Raw genomic sequence first — 24,288 nt, 5'->3', positions numbered from 1 at the left:
TTTCTACAAGCGCTGCACCAGAGAAATTTTCTTCCATTCCAAAACATACCCTGACATTCCATTAGTGTAGTTCTTAAGTACCATTTTTAGTCCTGAATTTGTTCACTTCTTGTCCATGCAAAACAGATCAGTTTTTCTTCTCACCCAAGTATACTGTTTTATGAGTAGGTAACATGAACTTAAATACTCATTATTGACTGGTAGATTAATGCTGATCTGCTTTTCTCTGTTGTTTAATAAATGATGGGCATATCTTGCTAGAGTCTTCTCTCAGAAGTGACTGGAGTAATGAATATGCATCCAAAGGTCATATTTTTTCACTTTGCTTTTTATGAAGTTATGTTCTTTTAGGGAAAGTTTATGTTCCATACAGATTGGGAAAGAATCTTATGAACAGAGCAGAATGATTTTTGAAGCTCTGAACATGTCTTTCTCACACAGGTACCGTAAACAAAAGGTGTTTTCTTGATTTGTTTAGACGTGAATATATCAGCAGCTGTTGTAAGCTTGAGTTCACCCTCAGGTCCCCAGCCACCAGCAATTTGTACTGCTGTTCAAGCTCTGATGGCATTCTTGTTAAATGCAAAATAGGCCTTGCTGAATTTTTATTGCCTCCTTTCTTGCTCTCCTGTACCCAGGATGTTACAGGAATACGTTGCTGTAGGCACTTTTTTCAGGAAAACCACCAGAAGAATTCCACAGTTCTTCCTCTGCCTTTTTCCAGTTTTGCTTTCTCTGCTGGTGCTAGCTGCATTATTTAGTCATTTGTGTAATCCCCTGCCTGGTGCTTGCATTCACCTGGTAGAATTAATGACTGTCGTACCAGCAAGACTTTGAAGTACTCTGCTTTAGACTACACTGTGTTCTCCTGCACACATAGCAGTTTGTGATGGATGGGTCTCTCAATCACAGCTAGAAAAACACACTGCTAATGTAATTTTTGTAGAGAATAAGAATGAATTTTATGTCAAATCTATTCAGTGCAGACAGGATTAAGTGTGGAAAAACAAAATACTATGTAGTAATAGAGTGACAAAAACCAGCAAAGAAGGGCTTAGCACTTAATGTCGGGAGGCTTACAGGTGCCTGTTGTTACTCCTGATATTAGCATTTGTGATTCAGCTCTTCAGCTTGCTCTAAGAGTGAAAAAAGAGAAAAGGGAACTTGACCTTGACCTCAGGAGTGCAGCTTGATCTCAGTGCTACTGGAAGAATCAGGGAAATGCTTTTCCTGATACCATAATACCTTCCTTATATCCAAAGAAAGTTTTAGCAGCAAAATTGCATGACGCATGGCAGAAGGGGGCTTAGCCTAGTCAGTGCAACACATAATTTTGGGGGAAAAAAATGGGGCGCAGGCTTCCTGGTAGTCAGGTGGAATTTGCCTTCACTTGATTATAATCAGCTTTGTTCTTTTGTTGATGTCACCTCAACCATACACTGTTGCTATCTGCCACTTACTGTCATAAAGCTCAGCAGGGAAAATAAACTGAGGCCACAGTAGCCTCTGACAGTGTCTTGGCAAGATTTGGCTGGTCATTTGAAGTGTTCTTTTTTCTGTGGGTAGGATATGAAGTCAGAACTATGTTTTGTATATAGGGATCATTATTTTTAGAACAGCAGCAGGTCTTAGCCTCTGCATGTAATCCGCTCAGACAGAGCCACATGAGGCATCAAGGTTTGCGTGAGGTGTCTGTGGAGCTCAGTCATTGATGTTGAGTGTAATTTGAGTTGTGGAAGCATGGATGCTCTAAGCACTGAATTGTGTGATAATTTGAAGTTCAGTGTCTCATGTTCAGTGCCTCATGATGTCTCTGCCTATGGCAGGGTGGTTGGAACTACGTGAGCTTTAAGGTCCCTTCCAACCCAAACCATTCTATGATTCTGTCTTCATCTGTGTCAACTTCTGTTTCAGGCATGGCAGATATATGATAAAAGGTTTTTATGAAATCAGATCCAAACTTAAATAATTCTTAGTACATATGTGTTCCGTGTATTGAGCAAAGCTGATGCAAGACTGTCCTGTTAACTGCAGCCAGTGTGCCACTAAGTTTGGAGTGTGCACATATTGCAGACAGGAATCTGCATGTTCTCAGCAGCCAGGGACATTGCATATAGAGGATATCTTGGTGCATATAAAGGTTATTGGGGCCCATTCGAAAAAACACCAGCTGAACTGCATGTGTTTGGTGATGCCAAAGAGAAGGCTTGCCTAGGATGTCATCCCTCAGCTATACATAGCAAACTCAAAGCTCCTTACAGAGAAACCTCTTACCAGTCACTTTCCACAAATGGTGCATGCACCTAAAAGTACTTAGTGAAAATCCTTCAGAGGTATTTAATGCAAAAGCAGTTAGTCTCTGGTGTTGTTCAGAAGCCTGCACACACCAGCAGCAAGGAGGAAGTGCAGGGCAGCTGTAGCACAGCGCTTGGGCTAGTTTCTCATTTTGTTTCAACCAGGCTCTGCCACCCCAAGAACTTGTCAAGATGTGTGACATGGGGGGGCTTGACAACCTGATTGCCAACACAGCCTATCTGCAGGCAAGGAAAAGTGGAGATGGAGACACAAAGGAGATGCAAAAGAGACGTAGGAGCCTCTCGCTGCCCAAGGTTGATCAGTGCAGAGAGGTTAGACAGTCCATTGTTGCTGATTTTGACAACATCTGTGAGCAGCAGCCCATTGGCAAGAGATTCTTCAGGGACTTCTTAGAGACAGTGCCAGAATATTTGGTAGCTAAGGACTTCCTGGATGAGGTGTCAAACTGGGAGTTGGCAGAGGACAATGTCAAGAGCAGTACCATGGAGAATATGATCACCAATTTTCTTAAGACAGGCTCCAAAAACTATCTGGCTTTCATGAGCTCTGACTTGGCCAGCAAATGCCAGGCAGCTACTGCAAATGACTATGAGAATGTTGTGCAGCTGGCCAAGGAGGAAACCAAGCTCTTCCTTAAAGACAAGCCGTTCCAGGACTTCCAGACCAGCCCCTTCTATGACAAATTCCTCCAATGGAAAGTTTTTGAGAAGCAGCCAGTAACTGAAAAATACTTCTATGAGTTCCGAGTGCTGGGCAAAGGTGGCTTTGGAGAGGTAAGAGCTATACTTTTACAGATGTGGGTCATTCCTCCCCTTTCAAGACCAGCAGTTGGGCTTGCAAAGAGGAACTTGCAGTGGGTTAAGTAGTTACCTAAGGTTTTGCAAAACTTGCTCCTTCAGATGGCAGTCTGAATTTCACAAAAATTAGTCTTGAGTTTGTCTGTGATACAGGGTCCAGATGCCTGTTAATGAAGAGCTACTTTAGAATTTTTATGTTCTGTATCTATGCTAGTAAAAAAGCAAGTTTCTTTACAAAAGCTTGCATGACTGTTCATATAGTTAATCATTAGTATTCTCCTTGGCACCTTCTTAGCCTGTGCTAGCACACACTCCCAGATAATTCTAGGTGCGGTTTAGGGAATACCACAGATGAGGATCTCTTCCCAAACACAGTATGAATGAAGCTGCTTTTGTCCAGATGGAAGACTGTAGCTATACAGGTGCAAGCTGTATATGCCACATATTCTTATGGACAGAGAATTGTTCCTTTTATTTGCTAATATAAGTCTACTAATAGTATCCTCAAGAACTTAGCATAAGGTGCACCATACACTGGTCCTGAAGAAAGCAGATTGTACACTTGGTTTTATTCTGATTTTCTCTGTTAATATACTCCACCATAGAAGTTAGCTTCAGCAGCTACTAATAGGTATCTGTGATTCCCCAGTTCCTGTCTTGATGCTCCAGTCTGTATGTGTAAAATTCCTTTATTACCTTTCTGCCTGCATCTTGCTTGTCTAGGTTTGTGCCATCCAGGTGAAAAATACTGGCAAGATGTATGCCTGCAAGAAACTGGATAAGAAGAGGTTGAAAAAGAAAGGTGGAGAGAAGATGGCATTACTGGAGAAAGAGATCCTGGAGAAGGTCAACAGCCCTTTCATAGTCACACTAGCTTATGCCTATGAGAGCAAAAGCCATCTGTGTCTTGTTATGAGCCTCATGAATGGAGGGGATTTGAAGTACCACATCTACAATGTAGGAGAAAGGGGGTTGGAAATGAAGAGGGTCATTTATTACTCAGCTCAGATCACTTGCGGGATTCTGCATCTCCATTCTATCAAGATTGTGTACCGGGACATGAAACCGGAAAATGTCCTCCTGGATGATAACGGCAATTGCAGACTGTCTGATCTTGGATTGGCAGTGCAAGTCAGAGAGGGGAAAAGCATCACTCAGAGGGTGAGTATAAATTAATTGAACATGGGTGGTGGGAAAGGAAGCTGTTCTATTTCTAATGCATCCAGGTCCAAGACTTAATTCCCCAGGATTTGTTCTTTGCTAAAGACCTTAGGTGGTCATTTCAATCTAAGAGACAGGTGGTAAGGAGATTTGGTTAATTAACTCTCTAGATGCTGCTGTGTAGTAAAATAACTTCTCTTACTCAGAAATGGTAGAATCATGTTTACCTGTTGTTTCTCTTAGATAAACTCTTGAACCAGTCATTTTAGAGAGGCTAACACAGGTGCCTGGAGCAATAGTGCATAGTCAGGGATTTAACCAATTTCTTGGTTGTTTAATGAGCAGCAGTCAAAAATATGACTTCTTCTGTATTCCATTTTTGCTTTTAGAAGAATACAGTTTCTTGTAGATTACTCTGAAGTGCTGCTGCTGATTTTATTGCAGGTGTTCATGGTGCTGCACAATAAACTACTGCCATCTTTCCCTCAGTAATTCCTGAAAAAGTTGATAGACTTGATCACAGTTTGCAGATGTACATGCCTCTGTGTGTAGGAAGAAAGAGATGGATGATTATCTGGTTTCTGCTGTTTGAATCAGATATGCAGCCTGGAGTCATCCCAAACTAACCCAGATTTGTAATAACGTCATGAGGTTCACACAAGAAAGGTGTGTTCAGGTAGCTTAACTATGAAAGAAGTATATTTATCCTGAGAAGTCTGGAGCTTAAAGATGTATATAATGAGGGAATGTGTCAGAAATATGTACGTGAGAATACGAAGAAATGAAAGCAACGTTATAAACTGGTGTAACTGCCTTATGTTAAACTCTCCAAGTCTTTCAAGTTCCTCTTTAGAAATTCAGTAGAAGAGAGATGACCTGCTAGTAGCCTATTGGATCATTGTAGTACACACATCTTTTGATGCTGTTTCTTAATACAGTGATTTGTAGTTTGATGGATATTTTTTTCCTGGCCATGTAAAAAGTTAGTATTATGAGTGGTTTTAGTTCTCAGTGAAAGAAATTCTGGAAACAGGTGTAGTTTAGATAGGAAGTAATATTTTAATGAGACTGAATTGTTTTAGATGTGAAAATAAAGTTTTTGTGAAAGCTAAGGCAGGCTTTGTGAAATGGGAATGTTTTGTTTGTGAAGATGGCATTTTGATCTGTGAACCCAAAGCTGTAAACCTTACTGTGCTTTGCAAGTAACAGATGCATGCAATTGTTACGATACAAAAAAAAAAAAAAAATCGTTTTGTCCAAGGGCAGTTTTTTCTACTTGTAACTATGTAGGGTTTGGCAAAAGAAACAAAAAAAAAAAAATCAAATTAAAGTGTATTTAGAAATGTCTAACCAATTCTATTGGTAGTAGGGTAGAATCTCAAAGCAGTAGTGGACAGGGTTGTTGTTCCTCCTCATTTTCTATGACAGTCATGAAGTTGTATAATGATTTTTCTTCTCTTGTTGTTCAGTGGTTCTAGGAGTGCTATTCAGGCTTGTATGGGTCCTTTTATTAGAGAAAAAACTGCAATGGATAATACACTACATGATTGTAGTGTGTTAAAAGGGATTTCTGCTAAAGGCAGTTCTCTGTGCAAGAAATTGAAATAAAAGGAAGAAAAGTACAATTTTTTTTTCTCATTATAACTGAGGGATTTAAATGAATAATAATTCCCAGTATTATTTTGCATTTCTATAAACTTGACCTTATTTGAGTCATTTGAAACCTACTACTACAAACATTAATATAACTTTAGATATTATTACTATTTTATAGTAATATCCTACACAGGAAGACCTAAAAACACTTTTACAAAATTCATTGCATTGAGCTTCACCGTGTATCCCCTGTAATAAATAAAATTGGTACAGTTAATTTTTATTTACTGATCACAGTTATATTGTGACTTAAAATTGGCAGAAAGTTCATATCACAGCATGCTTTTTTAGTATGACTACCAAATTGTTATCACTTTAATACAGTCTTGAGAGAAGATACTTGTATACGCTTGGGTTTTTCACCCAAAAAGATACATGGCTGAAAGACAGATCCATTAAATTAAATTTAATCAGTTGCACCATTTTGTGGATACATTTTGTAAGGGCAATTTTATAAGCTAAAGCCAAATTTGTACTGTACTGTATATCTGAGTGAAGTGCTTGTTTCTGGATTTTGGATGATGGTCCCTGAACTTAAAATTTTCAGTCACTAACTATAGGGAAAATATTACTGATTATAACATAGAATCTTTTAATTTCAACTTATTTAACCATATACAAAGAATCCTTCTGGTTTTATGGACGTTGTAATACAATGGACTTCATATCTACAGGAGTTCTGAATTTAAAGCCTTGTAACGCTCTTTTATGACCTGGGTCTTCAATATCATACTTCAAATACTGTTCTATTGCACTGCAGAAATAATGCCTAACTTTGCTTTAATTGTATTCATAAATAATTCTGTTGCCTCAAAGTAGTTAACTAACATCCATAGTACCAGATGAAACCGTGGTTTAACTGTCTTGTACAGTTAATGGTCAATTATTTGACCTGTTAAGATAAATTTTGCTTAGCCAGTCTTACACATATTATGAAGAATTAAGATAGTTTATTTGTTCAATGTAAAGTGGAAAGGATTTTAAAAACTGCATGTACTGTGATCTTTCTGTAAGGTGATGTATTTAAAAATTTGGCTTTTTTTTTCTGCTGTCTTATGAAAGCATGTCAGCTTCAGTTGTTTGGTTTTTCGTTTTATTTCATGTTTTTCATCTTAGAAACCAGTAGCAGCAACTGTTGAATTTCTTGTTTTGATGAAGTACTGTTTCAGAGTAGGGGAAAAGTAATGTGCTTTTCTCAGTTGTAACATTTTACTTTCATTGTACAGATTTCTACAATGCAAGCTACCCTTGCATTCAGTAAAGCTATTCATATTATGCGATTGTATTCACGCTAAGTATGGACATCCTGTTTCAGTCGCATGCTCTGAAATAAAGAAGCAGAATGCCTTTTTGAAAACAGAGCACTTTCCTCCAAATTGTCTTTTTCAGGTGTGAACTAAATGAATATTAAAGATAAAATAATTAAAGATTTTTCAACAACTGTCTAAAAATACCTCTCAGCGATTTAGGTGTTTCTTCCTGGGTACTAATCTTTTCATGATCTCTCAAGTTCTTCAGGTGTTAAGTGGATTTTCGTTGTGAGGAAGCAAAATAACATAGAAAATTCTTCCCTACTTTCTATATATCAGGAAGAGCCATTTTTCTAAGCACCTGCTTAAAAACATATTCATCTGCATGTACTTAACTATGCTGGTATGAAAATATCTCTTAATGCGCTGGAAACTGTGAAACAAAACAGCGGTTTTCCACCTTTTTTTTTTTTTTCTATGTCTTTATTTTTTTGCTGCATATTATAAGTAGAAACATCATATGATGACTGATAATTCCTTATACAAGGTTGAATAACATATACTATATGGATGTATGTGTATTTATTTCATTAGATTGCAAAAGAGTATTTTGATCCATTCTGCAGGTTTTGCACACCTCTAATGAGTCACTGAAGATAAATTTCTTCTGCTTTCAAGGCATCTAAAAAAATCCTAGTCTCTCATGTATGAATAAATGTACATCACCCATAGATCAGCTGGAGGATCCATAAATCCCTTTTGTAAATCTTGTTAGGGATTAGGTTATCACATGGCACAAATGATAAGCTAGTTAACGAGTTCCTGTTTTAGACATTTTCTAAGTTTTTGGTAAAGATTTCTATGAAACTTTAATGTTTATCAACTGTTTACCAGCCCAAGATTATTTTATTTGTGGGTGGAAGGTTTTATGAATTTTAGAGGGGTGACTTCAGTGTGGCCTTCTTATAATGTGTTTATACTGCAGAAAAAACACTGTGCAACTGATGATTTAATACTTACATAATTGAACAAGTAGCCTTGGTATCATTTATCATTACATACACTCCTTTTGAAATATATGTGCTTTGTATCAATTGTCTGTGATTATAAATAAAAGTACCCTACTTACGAAAACAATGCTTCTTGCAAAGGTCTAGAAAGAGTCAGATACCCAGCCTTAGTTTTCTTTCTTCTCAGTTGCTAAAGCAGCAAGTGGAAACATCTGCTTTTCCATGTGAATGTTATTTTGAACATACATAGGCAGTTGTAATTGGTACAGTAATAATTATGGAGTGGTGTGCTGATTTGTCTTTGTGAAGTGCTAGCTGGCTTTAGAATGGAGAAATCACAGAAAACCTTCCCATAAGTCTGAGCAATAACAGTTGGAGGCAATTGAAAGCATGTGTATATTTTCTTCATGAAACAAACATGGATGAGATGGGGTTTTCTCATGGTATGTACATGTACCTGTGCAATCTACTTAAAAATGTATATATGCACAGTTAGGCAGAGTTCTTACTGACATCTCTGGAAACAGAAATAAACTCTTTGCCAGTGATAATTATTCAGGACTTTAGCAAATATCATGACTTTTCATATAAATGCCTGCAGGATCTGTTCTGATGTGTTGATCATACCATTCATAAACTAGATAGTATTTTAAAATTGTTCCTTTTTAAATCTTGTAATTCTCTTGGGCTTATACAATTGAAATGGGCAACAAGGTGAAACTGAGAGCCTGCAAAGATGGTTTTTGCACAAGCAAAATGTTTTGTATGGTTACGTACTCACTGGGTTGATTCTGGAACTAGTTCTTTGTGCTTGGGACAGAAATCAGGAGTGTGCATCCCAAGTTTCTCCACTTGAACAGTGTAACCTGGCATCCTTTTTCTTGAAGTGTCTGTCACTTTTTCACATACAACTCAAAATTCACTTTTTGTATGAGTCGAACACTCCTGCCCTTATCCAGAAGAGTAATACTACTCAGTTTCCTGAGAGTGGTTGTGAGAAAAGTGAGCATGTGCTATTTACTACCCTCATATCCTCCCCATATCAAAACATAGAGGACTTAATTCCATTTTTCCAGAAGTCAGTGCGTATTTGCTGTTTATTTCAGGAAGAACTTTTTGCCCTTTTTGGGTATGGCTTTTCTGCAAAGCAACTGTTGCATGTAAATTGTGAAGTACTTTTGTGCAGATGCATGTGAGCCAAAGAGCTTAAATATTGACATAATAACAGTGAAAAATAAAACAAACATTTTTGTAGTATTTATAAAAACGCATTCATATCTTCAGAGGTTTCAAGCTTCTTCACAGTTTTCCTGTGCTATGTTTTATATATTTCAAGGACGTAATAATATTTTTATAGGAAAAACATGTTTTGGTTAAAATCTTACTCGGAATGTCCTTTTGCCCTCCTGTATGTTTGTTTATTGTAAGATTCTATTTCTTAGGAAAACAGAAGAAAATCTATTTAGATGTTCCTGAAACTTGCAGTGTAATTTCAAGGCAGTTGAGAAGTGGGAGGAGGGTTTAGACTTGTAAAATAAAAAATAACTCTGCAAGCTATTCTACAGTTGACCTTTAGCCACTGTCACATGCCATTCTTATTGGATAAGAGTCTATAAAAGTTTATTCTTCGTTTGCATTTTGAAAAATTACAGCCCTTCACTTGCTCAGGATTAGTGACTGCTTTTTTACAGTTTCAAAACCACTATTCTGCTTATGTATCTTTAAGTATGACATGTAACACTGACCATGTTTTACCAGCAGAACCTTGTTCTTAAAAGTGTTGATAATCACAGTTGTTATAAAGTATGTCATCATGATAGGTATTTCAGGGTTTTTTAATCTCTGAAACATATAACTTACAGAATGCAGCCTTATCCACTATGAATGCCATGATCATGAGGGGAGCAAAAATTATCTTGTGGGACCATTCTGCCTCCTGCACTTTTGGAGATGGCAGAAAGGGTAGCAGAACGGGTAGTCATCTAAAATTCTGAGAATGCTATGTCTCTCATGAAATGCTTTTCTTGCACATGGCGTGCCACCCATGAGACATGTTTTTCTGTCTAGGAGCCCTTTAAAACATCACATCAGGTCTCTCTGCGTGACTTTTAACCTTGTTCTTCATTCACTTTAATCCGACAGTTAATAAATGCTATATCATGTTCTATAAAAAAGCAAGAGATAAGATTCCTTATCAAGTTCTTAGAGCTGCTAGAAAACTTAATTAAACTCTTTGAACTTTGAATGCTATGTAAATATGACTGTCTAGTCCCTTTGTCTCTTTAGGCTCATTATTTGTTATAAAAAATAATATACATTCTGGAATGATCTCTTTGGTCAATTATCTAGTGGGCCACTTGTTGGTTCAATGTTGTCAAAGAGGTTTTTATTTTGTTGGGTAAGAAATACAATATTTAGCCGATAACTATTGATTTGACAGCTTTGACCAGAAACAGTGTTGCAGGAACTGTAAGCTATGGGATAGTAAGGAATGCAGTACATCTGTTCTTCTTGGACCACATGTGATATTCCATTTACTTTAATGAGTAATGGCTTTTTTATGAAGACAAAATAGAACCCTGAAATTACACAAGCAAGGGAAAACTGTGGGTTTGGTTTAGTGCATTGTTCAAGTTTATAACCTGCTAGTGAAAGACAGCAGGTTCAAAATACGTACAGGTGGTTCTTAACACGAGGGGAAGTTAAGCTGCAGGACTCTCTTGCAAAAGCTCTTGTAGGGCCTAAGAATTTATGTGGATTCAAGGGGAGAGTGGACAGTTGATGGAAGACAACTTTATTGAGCAAAACCATTTCTGTCTCTGGAAGCCCTTGAGCTGCAAACAGTCTGAGTCTGGAGAGAAGCATCAATGTGCATGCAAGGTTCTTATTGTCTTCTCTTGGAATCCATTTTTTTTGCCAATTCACAGACTATAAAAACCTTGCATATACATTGATGCTATAAATCCAGGAAGATGGGTACTGGCCATATGGGCCTTTAGTCTGATGCAGCCATTATCCATCTTCTTGGATTTACAATTTTGAAGAATTGTACCTCCAATGTTAGTCATAATAATAAAAGATAAGGTGGATGAAATCCCATGGATTTCAGTGACAGAAAGTAACCAGCCAAGCCTCGCTGTCATTTGCACTGCTTGACCTGCAGGGGCTGTACCTACACTGGAGGGCCAAGAACCCTTATGGGGTCACCTTGCAGTCCTGTTCCGTAGGTCACACTGGCACCGAATCCACAATTTCTCTTTGTCCTGTTTTAGAGAAAGCCACCTACATGTGGTGCTATGATACTACATTTGCATTCAATATAAAGAGCTTCATAAAATATATACAGAGCTAAGTAGATGGCTAGTTTTCTCCCCTAGTAATACTGTTTATGGAATATTCTATTAAATAATAAATTCATTAAATAATAAACCCATAAAGATCTCTGAAATGAAATATAATTATTCCCGCATTATATCGTTGGGAGATGGCCAGGAGAAATTTAAAGTGAAATTAAAAGGAAAATCGTGTTACAGGAAGACTAGAGAACCTGACAATTCTTGAATTCTAATTGTGTGGTTATGAGTCTGTGCCAAGTGTTCTGCTTGTCCTGTATGCTTTATCCCTACAATGTCTGTTTGCTTCACTGACTCTAAATGCATATTTCTTCTGATGATACTTCACCAAGGTGGGGATATTAGCAGGTTCTATCTCTGATGGGGATCTGAGGAAGAAAGCAAGGTGGTACCCTAGAGTCCAAAGTTAAAATTGGTGCCCAGTTACTGGTTTGTTCTTCCTCAAGCCGTTTATCCCTTTGATTTTCATACAGTGTGAATCTAAATTGAAAACCATGCTGTAACTGTGTCTATCTTCCCAATTGTGAGCACAGAGGCAGCTTCCCCTTACTGTCACAGAAGTGGCTTTCTCATTTGTGCATCTTTCTTGATTTCAGTAGCTACTTATGTCCAAGCTTAAAAGAGTAAAACCAGATGGTAGATTTTATTACTACTCCAGTTTGAACCCAGAGGCAATCTTGTTTCCTTAGTTTTGTTTTTGTTTTTCCTAATATAGCAGAAATTTGTTTTGTCCCTTTTGTGCTTTTATCTGTGCGGGGTTTTTAAGGCAGACAGGTTTTTCTCTTAGAATTATGTCCCCATGTGAAAAAATGTTTGTCTTGAATTTTATGTAAGCATGTGGGATTCAATAGCTCCTTACTTACAGTCTTTCTCATTATCTTTTCTAGTACTCTGAACAGGCCTTGTGTTCCTCTGATTCAGTAGCCCATCAGTTTATGATGAGCTGTCCCATCATAAGGTCCTTCCCTTTGCTAAGCGTTAACAAGATGCCAAAATCTTTGTTCTGTGAGACTTTACAGGAGTGCCTTTTCTCCTAGTTGGATTTGATTTTATTTTCTTTTAAAAGATAGTTGCCTATTCATTTGATCAACTGGCTTCTTGTTGCTGTATGAACACGTGGTGAGAACGTGTGGAGGAACTGCAGTTATGTGTGATTCATTTAAATTACGCTCCATTCCTCCTCACAGTGGCTCTTGGGAGAAAAAATGAAGATCCTAAAGTGAGTGACAGAAGAAGATCAGTTCTTCTCTGCATCTCGGGCCTATTAGCTTGTGTGCAGAGAAGAGTTCTCTGTGGTCTGTTCCTGCATTCCTGCAGGGTCTGTTAAGGCCATTGCTGAAGGAGGGGAGGAACAGCTGGACAACAGAACAAAGCAGGCAGTGGCACCCCTTGGAGGAAGGAAGGACCAAGCCCCAGGAAACAGCTGATAGAGCTAAACTGAGCTTGTTTTTTTTCCCCGTGTTCAACAGTTCTTGTGCCATGGCAAACAAAAGATAGACATTCTGATTTGCTTTGCTGTTTGGTTTTTAATATCTATTGAGCTTGTTTTGCAGAGATCTGTGGGAAAAGGTAGAGACACATCTAAATGCCGTTTCTCCTCATTTGCCTGTTTCTGTTCTGATGAAAGCGCTCCAGAGAGTTCTGTTTCTTGCTCCCCTGCTTCTGCTAGAAGCTGGGATAATGCTGGTGTTTAAGGGATTTCCCTTCTCAGGACAGCAATCTGAATAGGATGTCTGAGCATACTTACGCTATAGGCCTCAGTCTGCCCAGAGCTGTGGTGTGCCAAGTACCCGTTGACTGTACTGGGTGTACTGAGTGCACTTAGTGCTTCTCAGGATCACATCTTGTATTATTGAAAGATTATAATTGTGTGACCTTTTAAAAATTTATGTAGGATCTCATCTCACAAAAGAAACATTTGTGTATTTTCAGATGAGTCATTTCTACTATGCCCTATCAAACCCACTCAAACCCACTCAAAGCACTTAACGGAACTTCTTCACTAATGTATATGAGGATAACATTTGGTCATTACATTTTAGAGGATTATTGAAAAATTGTATTTTGGGTTGTTCTCAAGATAGGGAAATAAAGGGAAAAGTAGATCTTTAACTGTTTTCAAAAGCAAGTAAATGAAAATTTAATCTACTGGAATTTAATTACTATTTTTGTATTTCAAACAGAACATGCAAGTTAGGGCATCCTGCTCATTATCACAAAAGACAGTACGAGATGGAGAGCAAACAAGAAATAGCTAGTATTACTCTAACTATAGAGTTGTGTGCCTCTGTGGGGCATATGATTTCTGCCTTCTGTAAAAACATGTTTGGATAATACAATATTCTTTGGCTCCTTTGTGATATTCTTTTGTGGTGTCCCATTAGACACTTCCAGGTAAATGAAGAGGTAATTCCATGTGTATAGTATCTCTATGAGATCACTTGAGTCATCAGCACATATGTTAAATGGTTCCTGGTCTTAGCAGGAATCCTAGAGGAAAAAAGAAGATAATGTGCTTGTTGTTAGCGTCAGCCAAAACCTAATGCACATCCTAGTGTAAAGCTGACAAGAAAGGAATTCAGTTTCTGAGTGTGGGGTGTTTTTTTTCTCCTGTTGCCATTAAAAGAGTGAAATTTACCCATGTAAAATAAGATCCAGTAAGAAAGGGTTTTTCAGTTAATACACTTTGAATTTACTTATAAATTGTATTGAGTGAAAACAGCTACAAAATCATACAAACCTAGTGATTTTTTTGTATGATAAACACACCTGTAACCCATAATTAGGGGTATCCATTCCAAGGCATGGTCAGGTAACTCTAACTGAATTAAATCTTCAATACCAGCCCATGGAAAATAGAGCCCTTTTCAAAAATAATTTCTCTTTTTTGTGGTATCTTTTAATTCCTTTGCTTTCTGTTTTTTATTTATTTTCCCCTTTTACATTGGAGGATAATTTACAGTATATTAATCTACTCCTTGGGCTGCTGAGAGTAACCTATTACTTAGATTCATTTTTACTTTAAGAATCAGTGGATACATTTTCCACCTAATAAACTATTTTTTGCTGCTCAATCTCACTACTGCTAGTGAGAGTTGGTTAGTTTAAAAACGCCTTTCACTAAGTTTGCTTTACCTGTTTATATAAACCTTTGAGTCAGCGAGGCTGCCTTTCATGTTGCTACAGGATCTTTTTTCTTTGAAAGATGATCTGATTTTTGACATCTTGTTCTCTATAATGATTAGTGCAGGGATGTTAGGTTTTAGCTGCCCTCTAATACTATCTGCTTCCCAAGAAACAGAATTAAATCTTCGTTTGAAAGATGTATGTTCTTCCAGTTCCAGGGGTTGAATAATTGCTTTGTGTTCCCAAATACAGCAAATGCTTATGGTTTTGTCATCTTTCTTCCCAAATAAATATGGCAAAGCTCCACATATGTATAAATAAGTGGAAAAGACTAAAATTTAAGCTCTTCCTTTCTTCAAATTCTGATTTTGATAAAGGTTGCAGAGATCTGTGTAATTCTTCCCCTTGCTTGTTTATGTGTTTCTTTCCCCCTAAACATCAGTGCTGACTACTTGCAAGATGTTTGTTTCTGCTATAAAATGGTAATATGTTGGTGGGTTTTGAGTCTTGGGGGTTATGAGATCAGGTGTAGCTTCCTGCTTCTCAGCCTTGTTCCTTCATTATGATTATAGGAAAGCTTCAGGATTGGTAGAGATTTTTTCAAAGATCAGGTGTAAGTTTTGATGAAGTTCCATGAGAAAAGCATCTCTCATAAAATTCTGAATTGGAAAAGTTTGATATATCAGAGGAACGAGATAAGTTTCTAGACTTTTCTCAGATTGAGCTGGATCAGCTCAGTAACAAGTCAGAAGATTTCAGTGCTACCTATTTAGAATTTTGACTCTTTATTCTTGTCTACAGTAACCCCAGCCACACTCTTTTACTTCAGTCTGAAGGGAAGCTGGTTTTGGTCCATCTCTACTTTCTATTAAACTGTAGCCATGAAATCATCTTGGTCTGTGATTATGGTCTTGTTTTCTCTTGTGTTGAGTACTGTGTCAAAGCACAGTGTTCTTCCATATGGGGTGACCTGTTGAAGGTTATGTCGAAAATGCACATGGGAGAGAGACTGAAGTTACCTGGCAACTATTTCTTATGAAAATGTGAAAGGAAGGAGAGGCAGTCTGAATGGAGCTGCCTTGAGACACAATTACGACCAGAGAATTCTGGCTTTTCCATGTCGGATTTTTCCAGTTCCTGTATAATGATGCTGTTGCAGCTAAGTAATGTCTTATCAGAAAGACCATACTGTGCTGTCAGGGTATATTTTGATGATGATATGACTCATCAGTTCTTCAAGGCATTAGTGCCCCAGCTTCATCTCAGTAAAAATGTTTATTGCTTCCCAGAAGGGGAAAGAAAAAATAAAAGACAAAAAATATTCGAGAAGCCAATTTAGTGTCTGTGTTCACTAACCTGCAACAAGCTCTGTGTGCCTCTTTTTGTACAAGGCTTTACCTACTGCTTTCCACCTCTCCTCTCCCTTCCAGGTTTCATGACCTTCTGAGGCCCTATGGATTGGGGTTCTGTGGTCTGTATTTGAGCAATTGACCCCTTTTCTGAATGGAGCAATAATTGTACATAAAACTGTAATGCTATCAGGGTTTCTCTCAGTATTAACTTTTGCTTAGAGAAATTCAAATGCAAACAAAGCAATTTACGTGTGGAATGCTGTCAGCTGCTGCAGTGCCCATTCTGCTCTTCTTTACTTTTGTGGCTTTAGTGAGAAAGGGAATGGTTCACTTTCAAACTTCTATCTTTCTTTCAGCCTGGCTGATATTTATGGTTTTCTCACCTCAACCAAATGGACAATTTTTCTCTATATTCCTAAAAGTGGGGAAAAAAAACCCTCTGAACCCAACCAAACACAAAAACACAAAGAAGGAAAACAAACTGGATTTAATTTTCTGTCCATTAGCTTTATGCTGTAATTGATGCTATGATATTCCCTTGCACACATTGTTTACAGTAGAGTATGTGCCATAATGAGTAGTGGTATGACTCAGAAATACTGAGCCTGAAGTTGCAAAAGTTAAAGGAGTTATGCAGACCACATAAAGTAAAATCAATCTGTTGAGCTGTGCTTTTTAAAAACAATTTGCCCAAATAAGCTCTAGTTTTAGTTATCTTTTTCTAACTGTCTTGCTTTGGAATGAATCTCTGTCACTACTTGTATTCTGGTAGCAGTAAAAATGACCATCTTGAATAAACTTTGGTGGGATTTGCACAAACATATTTTTTATTGTAAGTTGTAGTATTATTTCAACATCAGTCCCAGTATTTCAAAAAGGTAAAAGAGGGTCAAGCAACTTCTGAAATAGTTATCACTGTTAACTGCGTCTGGGAAATACGTAAAATAAGATACAGCATCAGATGTAGAAGGAAGTGCTGGGTCAGCTGAGGGAATGCTATTCCAATTGAAATATCACACCCTCAGTCATGTAACAGTGCAGCAGAAATCATACAGAGAGGTTGTTGTCCTCCTCTCTTCCCTCCCAGGTGAATCCGCTCCCTGGAGAGAGGCAGCGGGAGCTGTTTTGAACACTGTGCAGTCTGACCCCAAGGGGAATGTGCCAGGCCTGGCCTGGGAAGGAAGCAGGCAGATTCCTCTCTCAAAGAGCAGCCACTTCTCGTGAGGAAGGGTCTGTTAGTGCTGTATACAAGTAGTAGTCTTTATTCAGAGAGCTTTTTTCAGTTAGGAAATATGAACTTCTTCTTTCACCTGAATGCATGTAATTTACTAATTATAATTTTCATAAGTTTACTTACTTACAATGGTTTTACAAGGTTTTTCTTGGCCCTTGATGATAGTATTTCCTTCCAGAAATCAACAGGGAGTGAGGGTGAGAAGTTCCTCATGCAGCTCAGCTACTGTCTTGATGAAAATTTTCTCATGGGCCAGTTCTAACTACTGCATAGGGTGGGAATCAGTGATTGTTTGTCTGATTTTTTTCCTTTTTTTCATCTTTTCAAATTGATTGCTAATTGTGTTTACAGAAAAAAGCTGGCAACACTGTCTTCAATGGGAAAAAATAACATGGAAGAATAAAGCAAGTTAAACATTAATTTAATAGAAAAGACTTTAAGGTAGAAACTGCACAGACATTTCACCTTCAAAGAGAGGATTTAAAACAGTTTCCCCATATGCTAAGGTGTTTAAAGACAGGTGTAGTCCATACGCTAAACCAGTTATATTTCAGAGTTTCTAGATACAAAATGTATCAATTGCATTAGTGATGTTTTGGAAGAATTAAAGACTAGTCTGTTTAATTGTATGCATTTCGTTACTGACATTCTACAGTAAACTGGTCTGTATGTTTGCAATAGGCTGGGACAAATGGTTATATGGCTCCGGAAATCCTCAAGGAAGAAGATTACAGCTATCCTGTGGACTGGTTTGCAATGGGGTGTAGTATTTACGAGATGGTCGCTGGGCGAACACCATTCAAGGATTTCAAAGAAAAGGTCGATAAAGATGAGGTTAAAAGAAGAACTCTGGAAGATGAAGTGAAATTTGAACATGCCAACTTTACAGAGGAAACGAAAGATATTTGCCGGCTGTTTTTGGCTAAGAAAAAGGAGAGTCGTTTAGGAAGCAGGTATGCATTACTTCTCCAACTCTGTAGTAGCCCGATTAAAGCTGCAAACAATATTATTATTTTACATATTACTCAAAATGAGGCTAGAGCTTTACTTTCTGTAAAGTAGTGAATTTTCCCTTTCTCTTCTAGGAAGAGAGAGGTGGAAAGCTGTGAAGGTAATATGGAAATAAATAATTTTGTTGTGATTCTTTCTCTATCCTCAAGCTAGTCATAGGAGCTCCCTTCTTGGTATTTTATGGGGTTAGACTCTATATAGTTTTAGGAGAAGGGAGCAGTCTATTCTACCTGCATTTCCTAAAGGTAATGGATATTCAAGTAGATGCCTGTATCTATGCTAACGCAGACTGAATGCAGAATCTTAAGCTGTATCACTTACTGGAATGATGTGGGCAAAAATCCAAATCTGCAATGTGGATTCTCTTCCCTGCAGATATCTAACTTGCAAAGCTGCGTCATTGGCTTCTTACTGAGGAGACCTTAACCCCTCTGCTTGACTGAAGTGCTTTAAAAAAAATGTAGTAGAGTTCCTGATAATCCTGACTCATCCCAGGGAGAAAAGAGAGGAAAATAATATTGGGCATGATTTCTTACAAAGCAGAACATTATTGGGGACTTCAGGGATGGCTTTGGGTTGATGAGGGATATATCCATGATATAGCAATTTAAAGTAGCTGTTCAGTAAGAAAAAAATTGGAAGGTTAAGCATGGTAATAGTTAGCTTGTAACGTCTCTGATCCCTGTGATGTCTCTCTGTGTGTGTATAAAAAAACCATTTACTGCGTTTCTAACGAAACAGATGTGGGATCTGCATTTGCAATATAGACAAAATAAAAGAAATATAGCAAAAATGTAAAAAAAACCCCAAAACCAAATAAATCAAAACATATAGGAAACTGATAGTACCTGTCTTGAGAATACACCATTATTTGGATTGCCTATAAATACAAATCTATGTATGAGGTGCTTTTCCAATCTAAAAGTGGAATAGACACAGGGACGTAATGAAAATACACAGTCTTCTAAATCTGTATTTCATAAGAATGCGGAACAGTTTTGCAAAATGTTGGTCATATATTAGCCTGAAATAATTAACTTTAATGAAAGGTAACATATAATTAATATACATATTCTTATTATTCAAGTGCTAAATGAAGACAACTGCTCTTTGTGCCTGATGAGTTTTCCTAACAACTCTGCAAGGCTGGAGGAAAACAAAAACCTTTCAACAGCACATGGAGCATGTTTGATACAAGACCTGTATTATTTTCAATGCATTTAAGAATTATCTGAAAAGGAATTTAATACTAAACCAGTCAGCATGCTTTGCAGATACTTAGTCTTGCAGCATTTTGTGAAGTGAGTGGAAGAAAATGAAATTTAGAGATTCTTAGTCACTTAGTTCATTCAGCAAGTCTGAAGCAAAACCAGCAACAGACTATTCACTTACTGTAACCACATTCTCTTTGCCAAGGGAATCATTTACAGTCATTCTGTCTGCTTAATATTACGTTATTTCTCAGCAATGGGAGAAATATACACAGAAAAGTAATTGTGCAGATTATTTTTAATTTTCTGTGAATTAAGATACTCTTATGTGCTGTACATAGAGAAGGAAAGCAATATGATGTATACCATGCTTGGGCACGATACAGAATAAAAGCCTGCATGTACCTTTTAAAGAGGGTGATGCTATTCAGGACAGCTCATCCTTATGTAAAGATTAGCACTGTAATTCTACTAAGGACAAGAAGACCTTGAGTTAGCTACATAAGTGCCTGTTGCATAAGTTAAAGCTGCTCAAGGACTGCTTTACTTTGCACACCTGACCTTTTAAAATTCTCCATTTTTATTGAAGACAATGTCACTGGCTACCTCAGGAATTTCTCCACTCAAGCTTTTTGGCATCTCAAATCCCAAAATCCCAATTCCGTAAAGTGATTTTTTTAAAAATTATTTTGTGTCTTTAATGGGAAAAAAAAAAAAAGACAGAGTTCAGATAAGTTAATTTGCTTTTCCTATTTAAGTTACATAAACGTGCAGTTCACATTGGAAGAGCTCGAGTTCACCTGCAGCTAGTTGGAAGATGCCTCAGTTGGTTCCAGTAGATGGCGTTCCTGTAGCTTTATGCTTTTAAATGTTTTATGGTTTTGGTGGTGTCAGAAAATGCATCAGAAGGATAAATAACTGCTGCAATCCATTCTGGAGCCTTCACCAGCTTCTTTAACTTACATAACAGAAAGGAAAAGCAAAATAAAGTGAAATTTTTGTGGGTGCATCTGCCCAGTAGGAGTGTCAGCACTACCAACTCTCTAGTGTCCCAGGACACTTGTTAATTTGAATAGCAACAATAATGCATTTCAAGCTAACAGTGAATGTAAATAAATCACACCAGACTCCAGGGCTGCTCAAGTACTTGGTTAGCACAAGCTAGTTAAGTTAGGAGATGATTTTGCAAGGCTATATGCAAAAGTCATGATTCCTGTTGGCTTAATCTGTACATTCATAATCATGTTCATATGGCTCTTTTGGATTGAAAACAGCATATCTTCATAGGCCAGGGTGCCCACATGGCAGCATCTACTGTTCTTCAGGATGTAATTTAGCATCCTCGTCATTGTGGTGTACAGTGGTTAGTGGCTGGTGAAGAAGAACCAGGCAGCAGAAGCATAAAATGATAGTTCTGTACCAAGGGAGCTGAAAAGTACAGCTAGTAGTTTCATCTCAGCTGTGCCTGGATAGCAGCAAGGCAGGGTAGAGGCACAGCAGGACAGCAGATGAGGAACTGGCAAGAGTAGCAAGCTAGAGGAGCTGTTCTGCATACATAGTGTAAGGTCTTAAAAAATTGAGATTTTCTATAGTCACACAAATGTACTAATTCTTTGTTGCTTCTGTACATCTGCAAAGATAGAAAGACTTGCCAGAGGTTTGCATTACATTTTGTTAATCTCAAACGTTGTTTAGAAATACATGAGGGCTTACACTCTGCTAAGTATATGATTTTGTAAGGAACTGGTAAAAGAAAAAAACAACATGTTAGTAACTACCATTTTCTGGGGCCAAAAACCAGGCAATTTTTTTCCTTAGCTTCCATTTTCAAGACCACTGCATGCATACATTAAAAAAAAAATAAAATATGAGTGCATAAGTGCAGAAAACAGTGTCTCTCTCTTCTCCTGTCACTAGAATTCAAAACTCAAACTTTGTATGCTGTGATGCTAGAGGCACCATTCAAAAACTGTGGTAATTGGTTGTGCTTTAACAAGCACACATTTGAGGCTGAGACTATTCTTATAACCAGAATATCCTACAAGTTTCTTTCTGGGTCTACAATGAAACAATTCACTGTTTCTTTTACAGCAAAAGTTCTCCCTGAGCTCTGCAGTTGTTTTTTGGAAGATACACTTAAAATATGTTTTTACAATTATTTTAGTCATTTCTGGATTTTATTATTGGGTTTTAATAGTAGTAATGATTGTGTTTGTGGCAGTGGCACACATACTTTTGCTATTATCATAATTTGTGAACCATGCTTAAAATGTTTGTTAATTTATAATAGTTCATTTGAATAAGAAGACTCACTAAAACTGGGAGTGCTTATTAGAGCGACAGAACTGAGTTTTATGATGTAAATACCTAGCTGCTTTGAATTAAAATAAAACCAGAAACGTCATTTGTCACCAGTTCCCTGTTCAGACTGTTGTTCCCCAGAGTCAGTCCTTGAATGTATTAAACTCAAGACTGGGTACATTGGGTTAATAGATATTCTGATCTTAGTTAATATAGAGCTTTAATATGAACCTTCATTTTTGGGCAGTAAATCCAGTGGTTTGCCTCCCCATCTTGCTGTATCTTCAGTTCTGGTTAAAGTGTATCTTTGGTTATGGGTATCTCAGTGCGCTGGCAAAAGCAGCACTGCAGCTCTTGCATGGCACCTTGCCTGGACTGATTTACCCTGAGAGGTAGAGTAATAAATAATGGGCTCAGGATATTTTCTTCTTCTCAGCTTTGCTTATATTATGCAATGCAGCATTCTTTCATTACGAAGAAAGGAATTGCTTTGCATGAGATACGTATCTTTATCTCCTTACTTTACAATACTCTCATGTATACAACACAGACACACCTCTATCTGTCCAGAGCAGAATATCATACTGATTAATACACTTTTGCTTTATTGCAGAAATGAAGATGATGACCCAAGAAAACATAGTTTCTTCAAAACAATAAATTTTCACAGGCTAGAGGCAAACCTTATTGACCCTCCATTTGTGCCAGATCCATCAGTTGTCTATGCCAAAGATGTTACAGACATTGCTGACTTCTCTGAAATACGAGGAGTTGAGTTTGATGACAAAGATAAGCAGTTCTTCAAAAAGTTTGCAACAGGGGCTGTCCCTGTAGCCTGGCAGGAAGAAATTATTGAAACAGGACTGTTTGAAGAACTGAATGATCCTAACAGAGTAGATTCCGGGGGTTACGCAAATGGAGGCGAAGCTAAGTCAGGAGTTTGTTTGTTGTTGTAAATAGCACATTGTTAACAAAAAAGAGTAGCACCCACGTCAGAACTTCCCATGTTCTGGCACTGTTTCAGAAACTGAGTGCATCTGTTTAAGAAGAACCAAACGGCATTTAAGAAGAACCAATACGACATTGGCACGCTTTGTAGGACCACCAGCTGTATAGACTATATTATTTTCCTTTGCTCTAACAAAGAAGATTGTATTTTTTGTTTTATTGGAGAATTACCAAGATGAAGAACAATATTTCTTCAAGAAACTTAGAATAATAGAAATTCAGAAACACAAAAAGCAATCATAAAGCGAAGAGGCAATACCTTTTGAAAATTACTGACTACCATTTTGGATACAATGATTTGTTGGTTTTCTTTGTATTTTCTTGTTATTTCTACTAATGTTTCCTCTTCGACAGTTTTCAGAGAAGATTTTTAATTTTTGAGTAATATTCACAGTTAGACAATGGAGCTCATATACCATGTCAAATGTGGAATCTTATTGGTTAGCCAGACTGTCTGTTGTTTTCTTAATTTCTGTTAGCTTTTGGATGATTTGATTGTAATACGTTCAAACTGTCATAAAATGTCACAGAAGGCTGTACATATCACTAGGAAATAAGACTGACAGGATCAAACTATTCAAAGTTGATTTTAACAGACTGAAGATAAGATTGCACCAATTTAATTGAATAAAGAATTTATTTATTATCAAGTGTATTCTTTTAAGTGATAATACCATATACAAAGAAAATGTGTTTATAAGTAAATGCACATTATTTTTGACAATCAATTTAAAACTTTTATTAGGTTTCCTGATAATTTTTCTGTATTTTCATGATAAATTAAGCTATAAACAGACGAACACAATTTTTAACTGTTTTTTTACAAAGACATGTATTTCAGTGCAATATAAATTCTAATTCAGTAGTTGCAAAATGTGTTAAGTGCTGTAGTGGTGGAAAGGTTATGTGTGCAAATTGACGCTATCTTTAAATGTTTATTGATTCTTATGAAAATATTGATGTGTTTTATTTTTCAATTTCATGGCAACCTAAATTGAGTTAATTGGAAACATTTCTGCAAATACTTGCTACTGCTGAAGTGTATTACTCATAAGATGCGTTCTGCTGATCTTCTGTGGTAAGAAAATAGGTGGTAGTTGTTTGCAACAACTTTTAAAACTGATTCTGCGTGCTGTTTACTGTAGTCTATGTAGCCATCATTTCCATTACCCAAAGTGGAAGCTGAAACTGCTCCAAAAGAACACACATCCCCCCCCACTACAGCTAGGCGAGACCAGTTAGTGCTAGTGGCATCAAACTTATGTCCCAAATTGGTACACCTCAAATCCATAGAGATGCCATTTTACAGTCCTCCAGAGCCATAAAGCAGTGCTGTGAAGTAGCTGTACGTTTTCCAGTGCATAACTAATTTTCAGTGTATACATGTTCCCATATGGAAAAAGGTTATGTATAGACAGAAGCAGAATTTAATGTCATGTCAGATTCATATATCCCATATGATACCAGGTGTTGCAAGTCTGGGTTTTTGCAAATGTATTGCA

The 24,288-nt window shown here is 37.3% G+C and overlaps 1 protein-coding gene across 2 annotated transcripts; it reads left to right on the top strand.

Annotated features, from left to right (window-relative positions):
• Window positions 1-65: 65 nt before the first annotated feature.
• On the top strand, window positions 66-23,436 carry GRK7 (G protein-coupled receptor kinase 7). 2 transcript variants are annotated; one of them, XM_065674938.1, is made up of 5 exons: window positions 66-3,089; window positions 3,837-4,274; window positions 17,937-18,208; window positions 18,341-18,366; window positions 22,392-22,532. In XM_065674938.1, exons 1-5 carry the CDS (start codon window positions 2,487-2,489, stop codon window positions 22,436-22,438), a joined length of 1,386 nt encoding a protein of 461 aa, XP_065531010.1. In that variant the 5' UTR covers window positions 66-2,486; the 3' UTR covers window positions 22,439-22,532. The 2 variants fall into 2 exon arrangements, with proteins under 2 accessions (XP_065531010.1, XP_065531009.1); XM_065674937.1 differs by lacking the exon at window positions 18,341-18,366 and having other exon boundaries at window positions 22,392-23,436.
• Window positions 23,437-24,288: the final 852 nt, after the last annotated feature.

Source organism: Lathamus discolor, chromosome 3, assembly GCF_037157495.1.
Source record: "Lathamus discolor isolate bLatDis1 chromosome 3, bLatDis1.hap1, whole genome shotgun sequence".
Classification (NCBI taxonomy): domain Eukaryota; kingdom Metazoa; phylum Chordata; class Aves; order Psittaciformes; family Psittacidae; genus Lathamus; species Lathamus discolor.
This window is presented reverse-complemented; position numbering and strand designations above follow the sequence as displayed.

Excerpts from the sequence above, each read along its gene's own strand:
- GRK7 (XM_065674937.1), top strand. The coding sequence starts at position 2,487 with ATGTGTGACATGGGGGGGCTTGACAACCTGATTGCCAACACAGCCTAT. Across the intron at positions 4,275-17,936 it reads GGAAAAGCATCACTCAGAGG|GCTGGGACAAATGGTTATAT; the intron begins GTGAGTATAAAT and ends TGTTTGCAATAG. Across the intron at positions 18,209-22,391 it reads GAGAGTCGTTTAGGAAGCAG|AAATGAAGATGATGACCCAA; the intron begins GTATGCATTACT and ends GCTTTATTGCAG.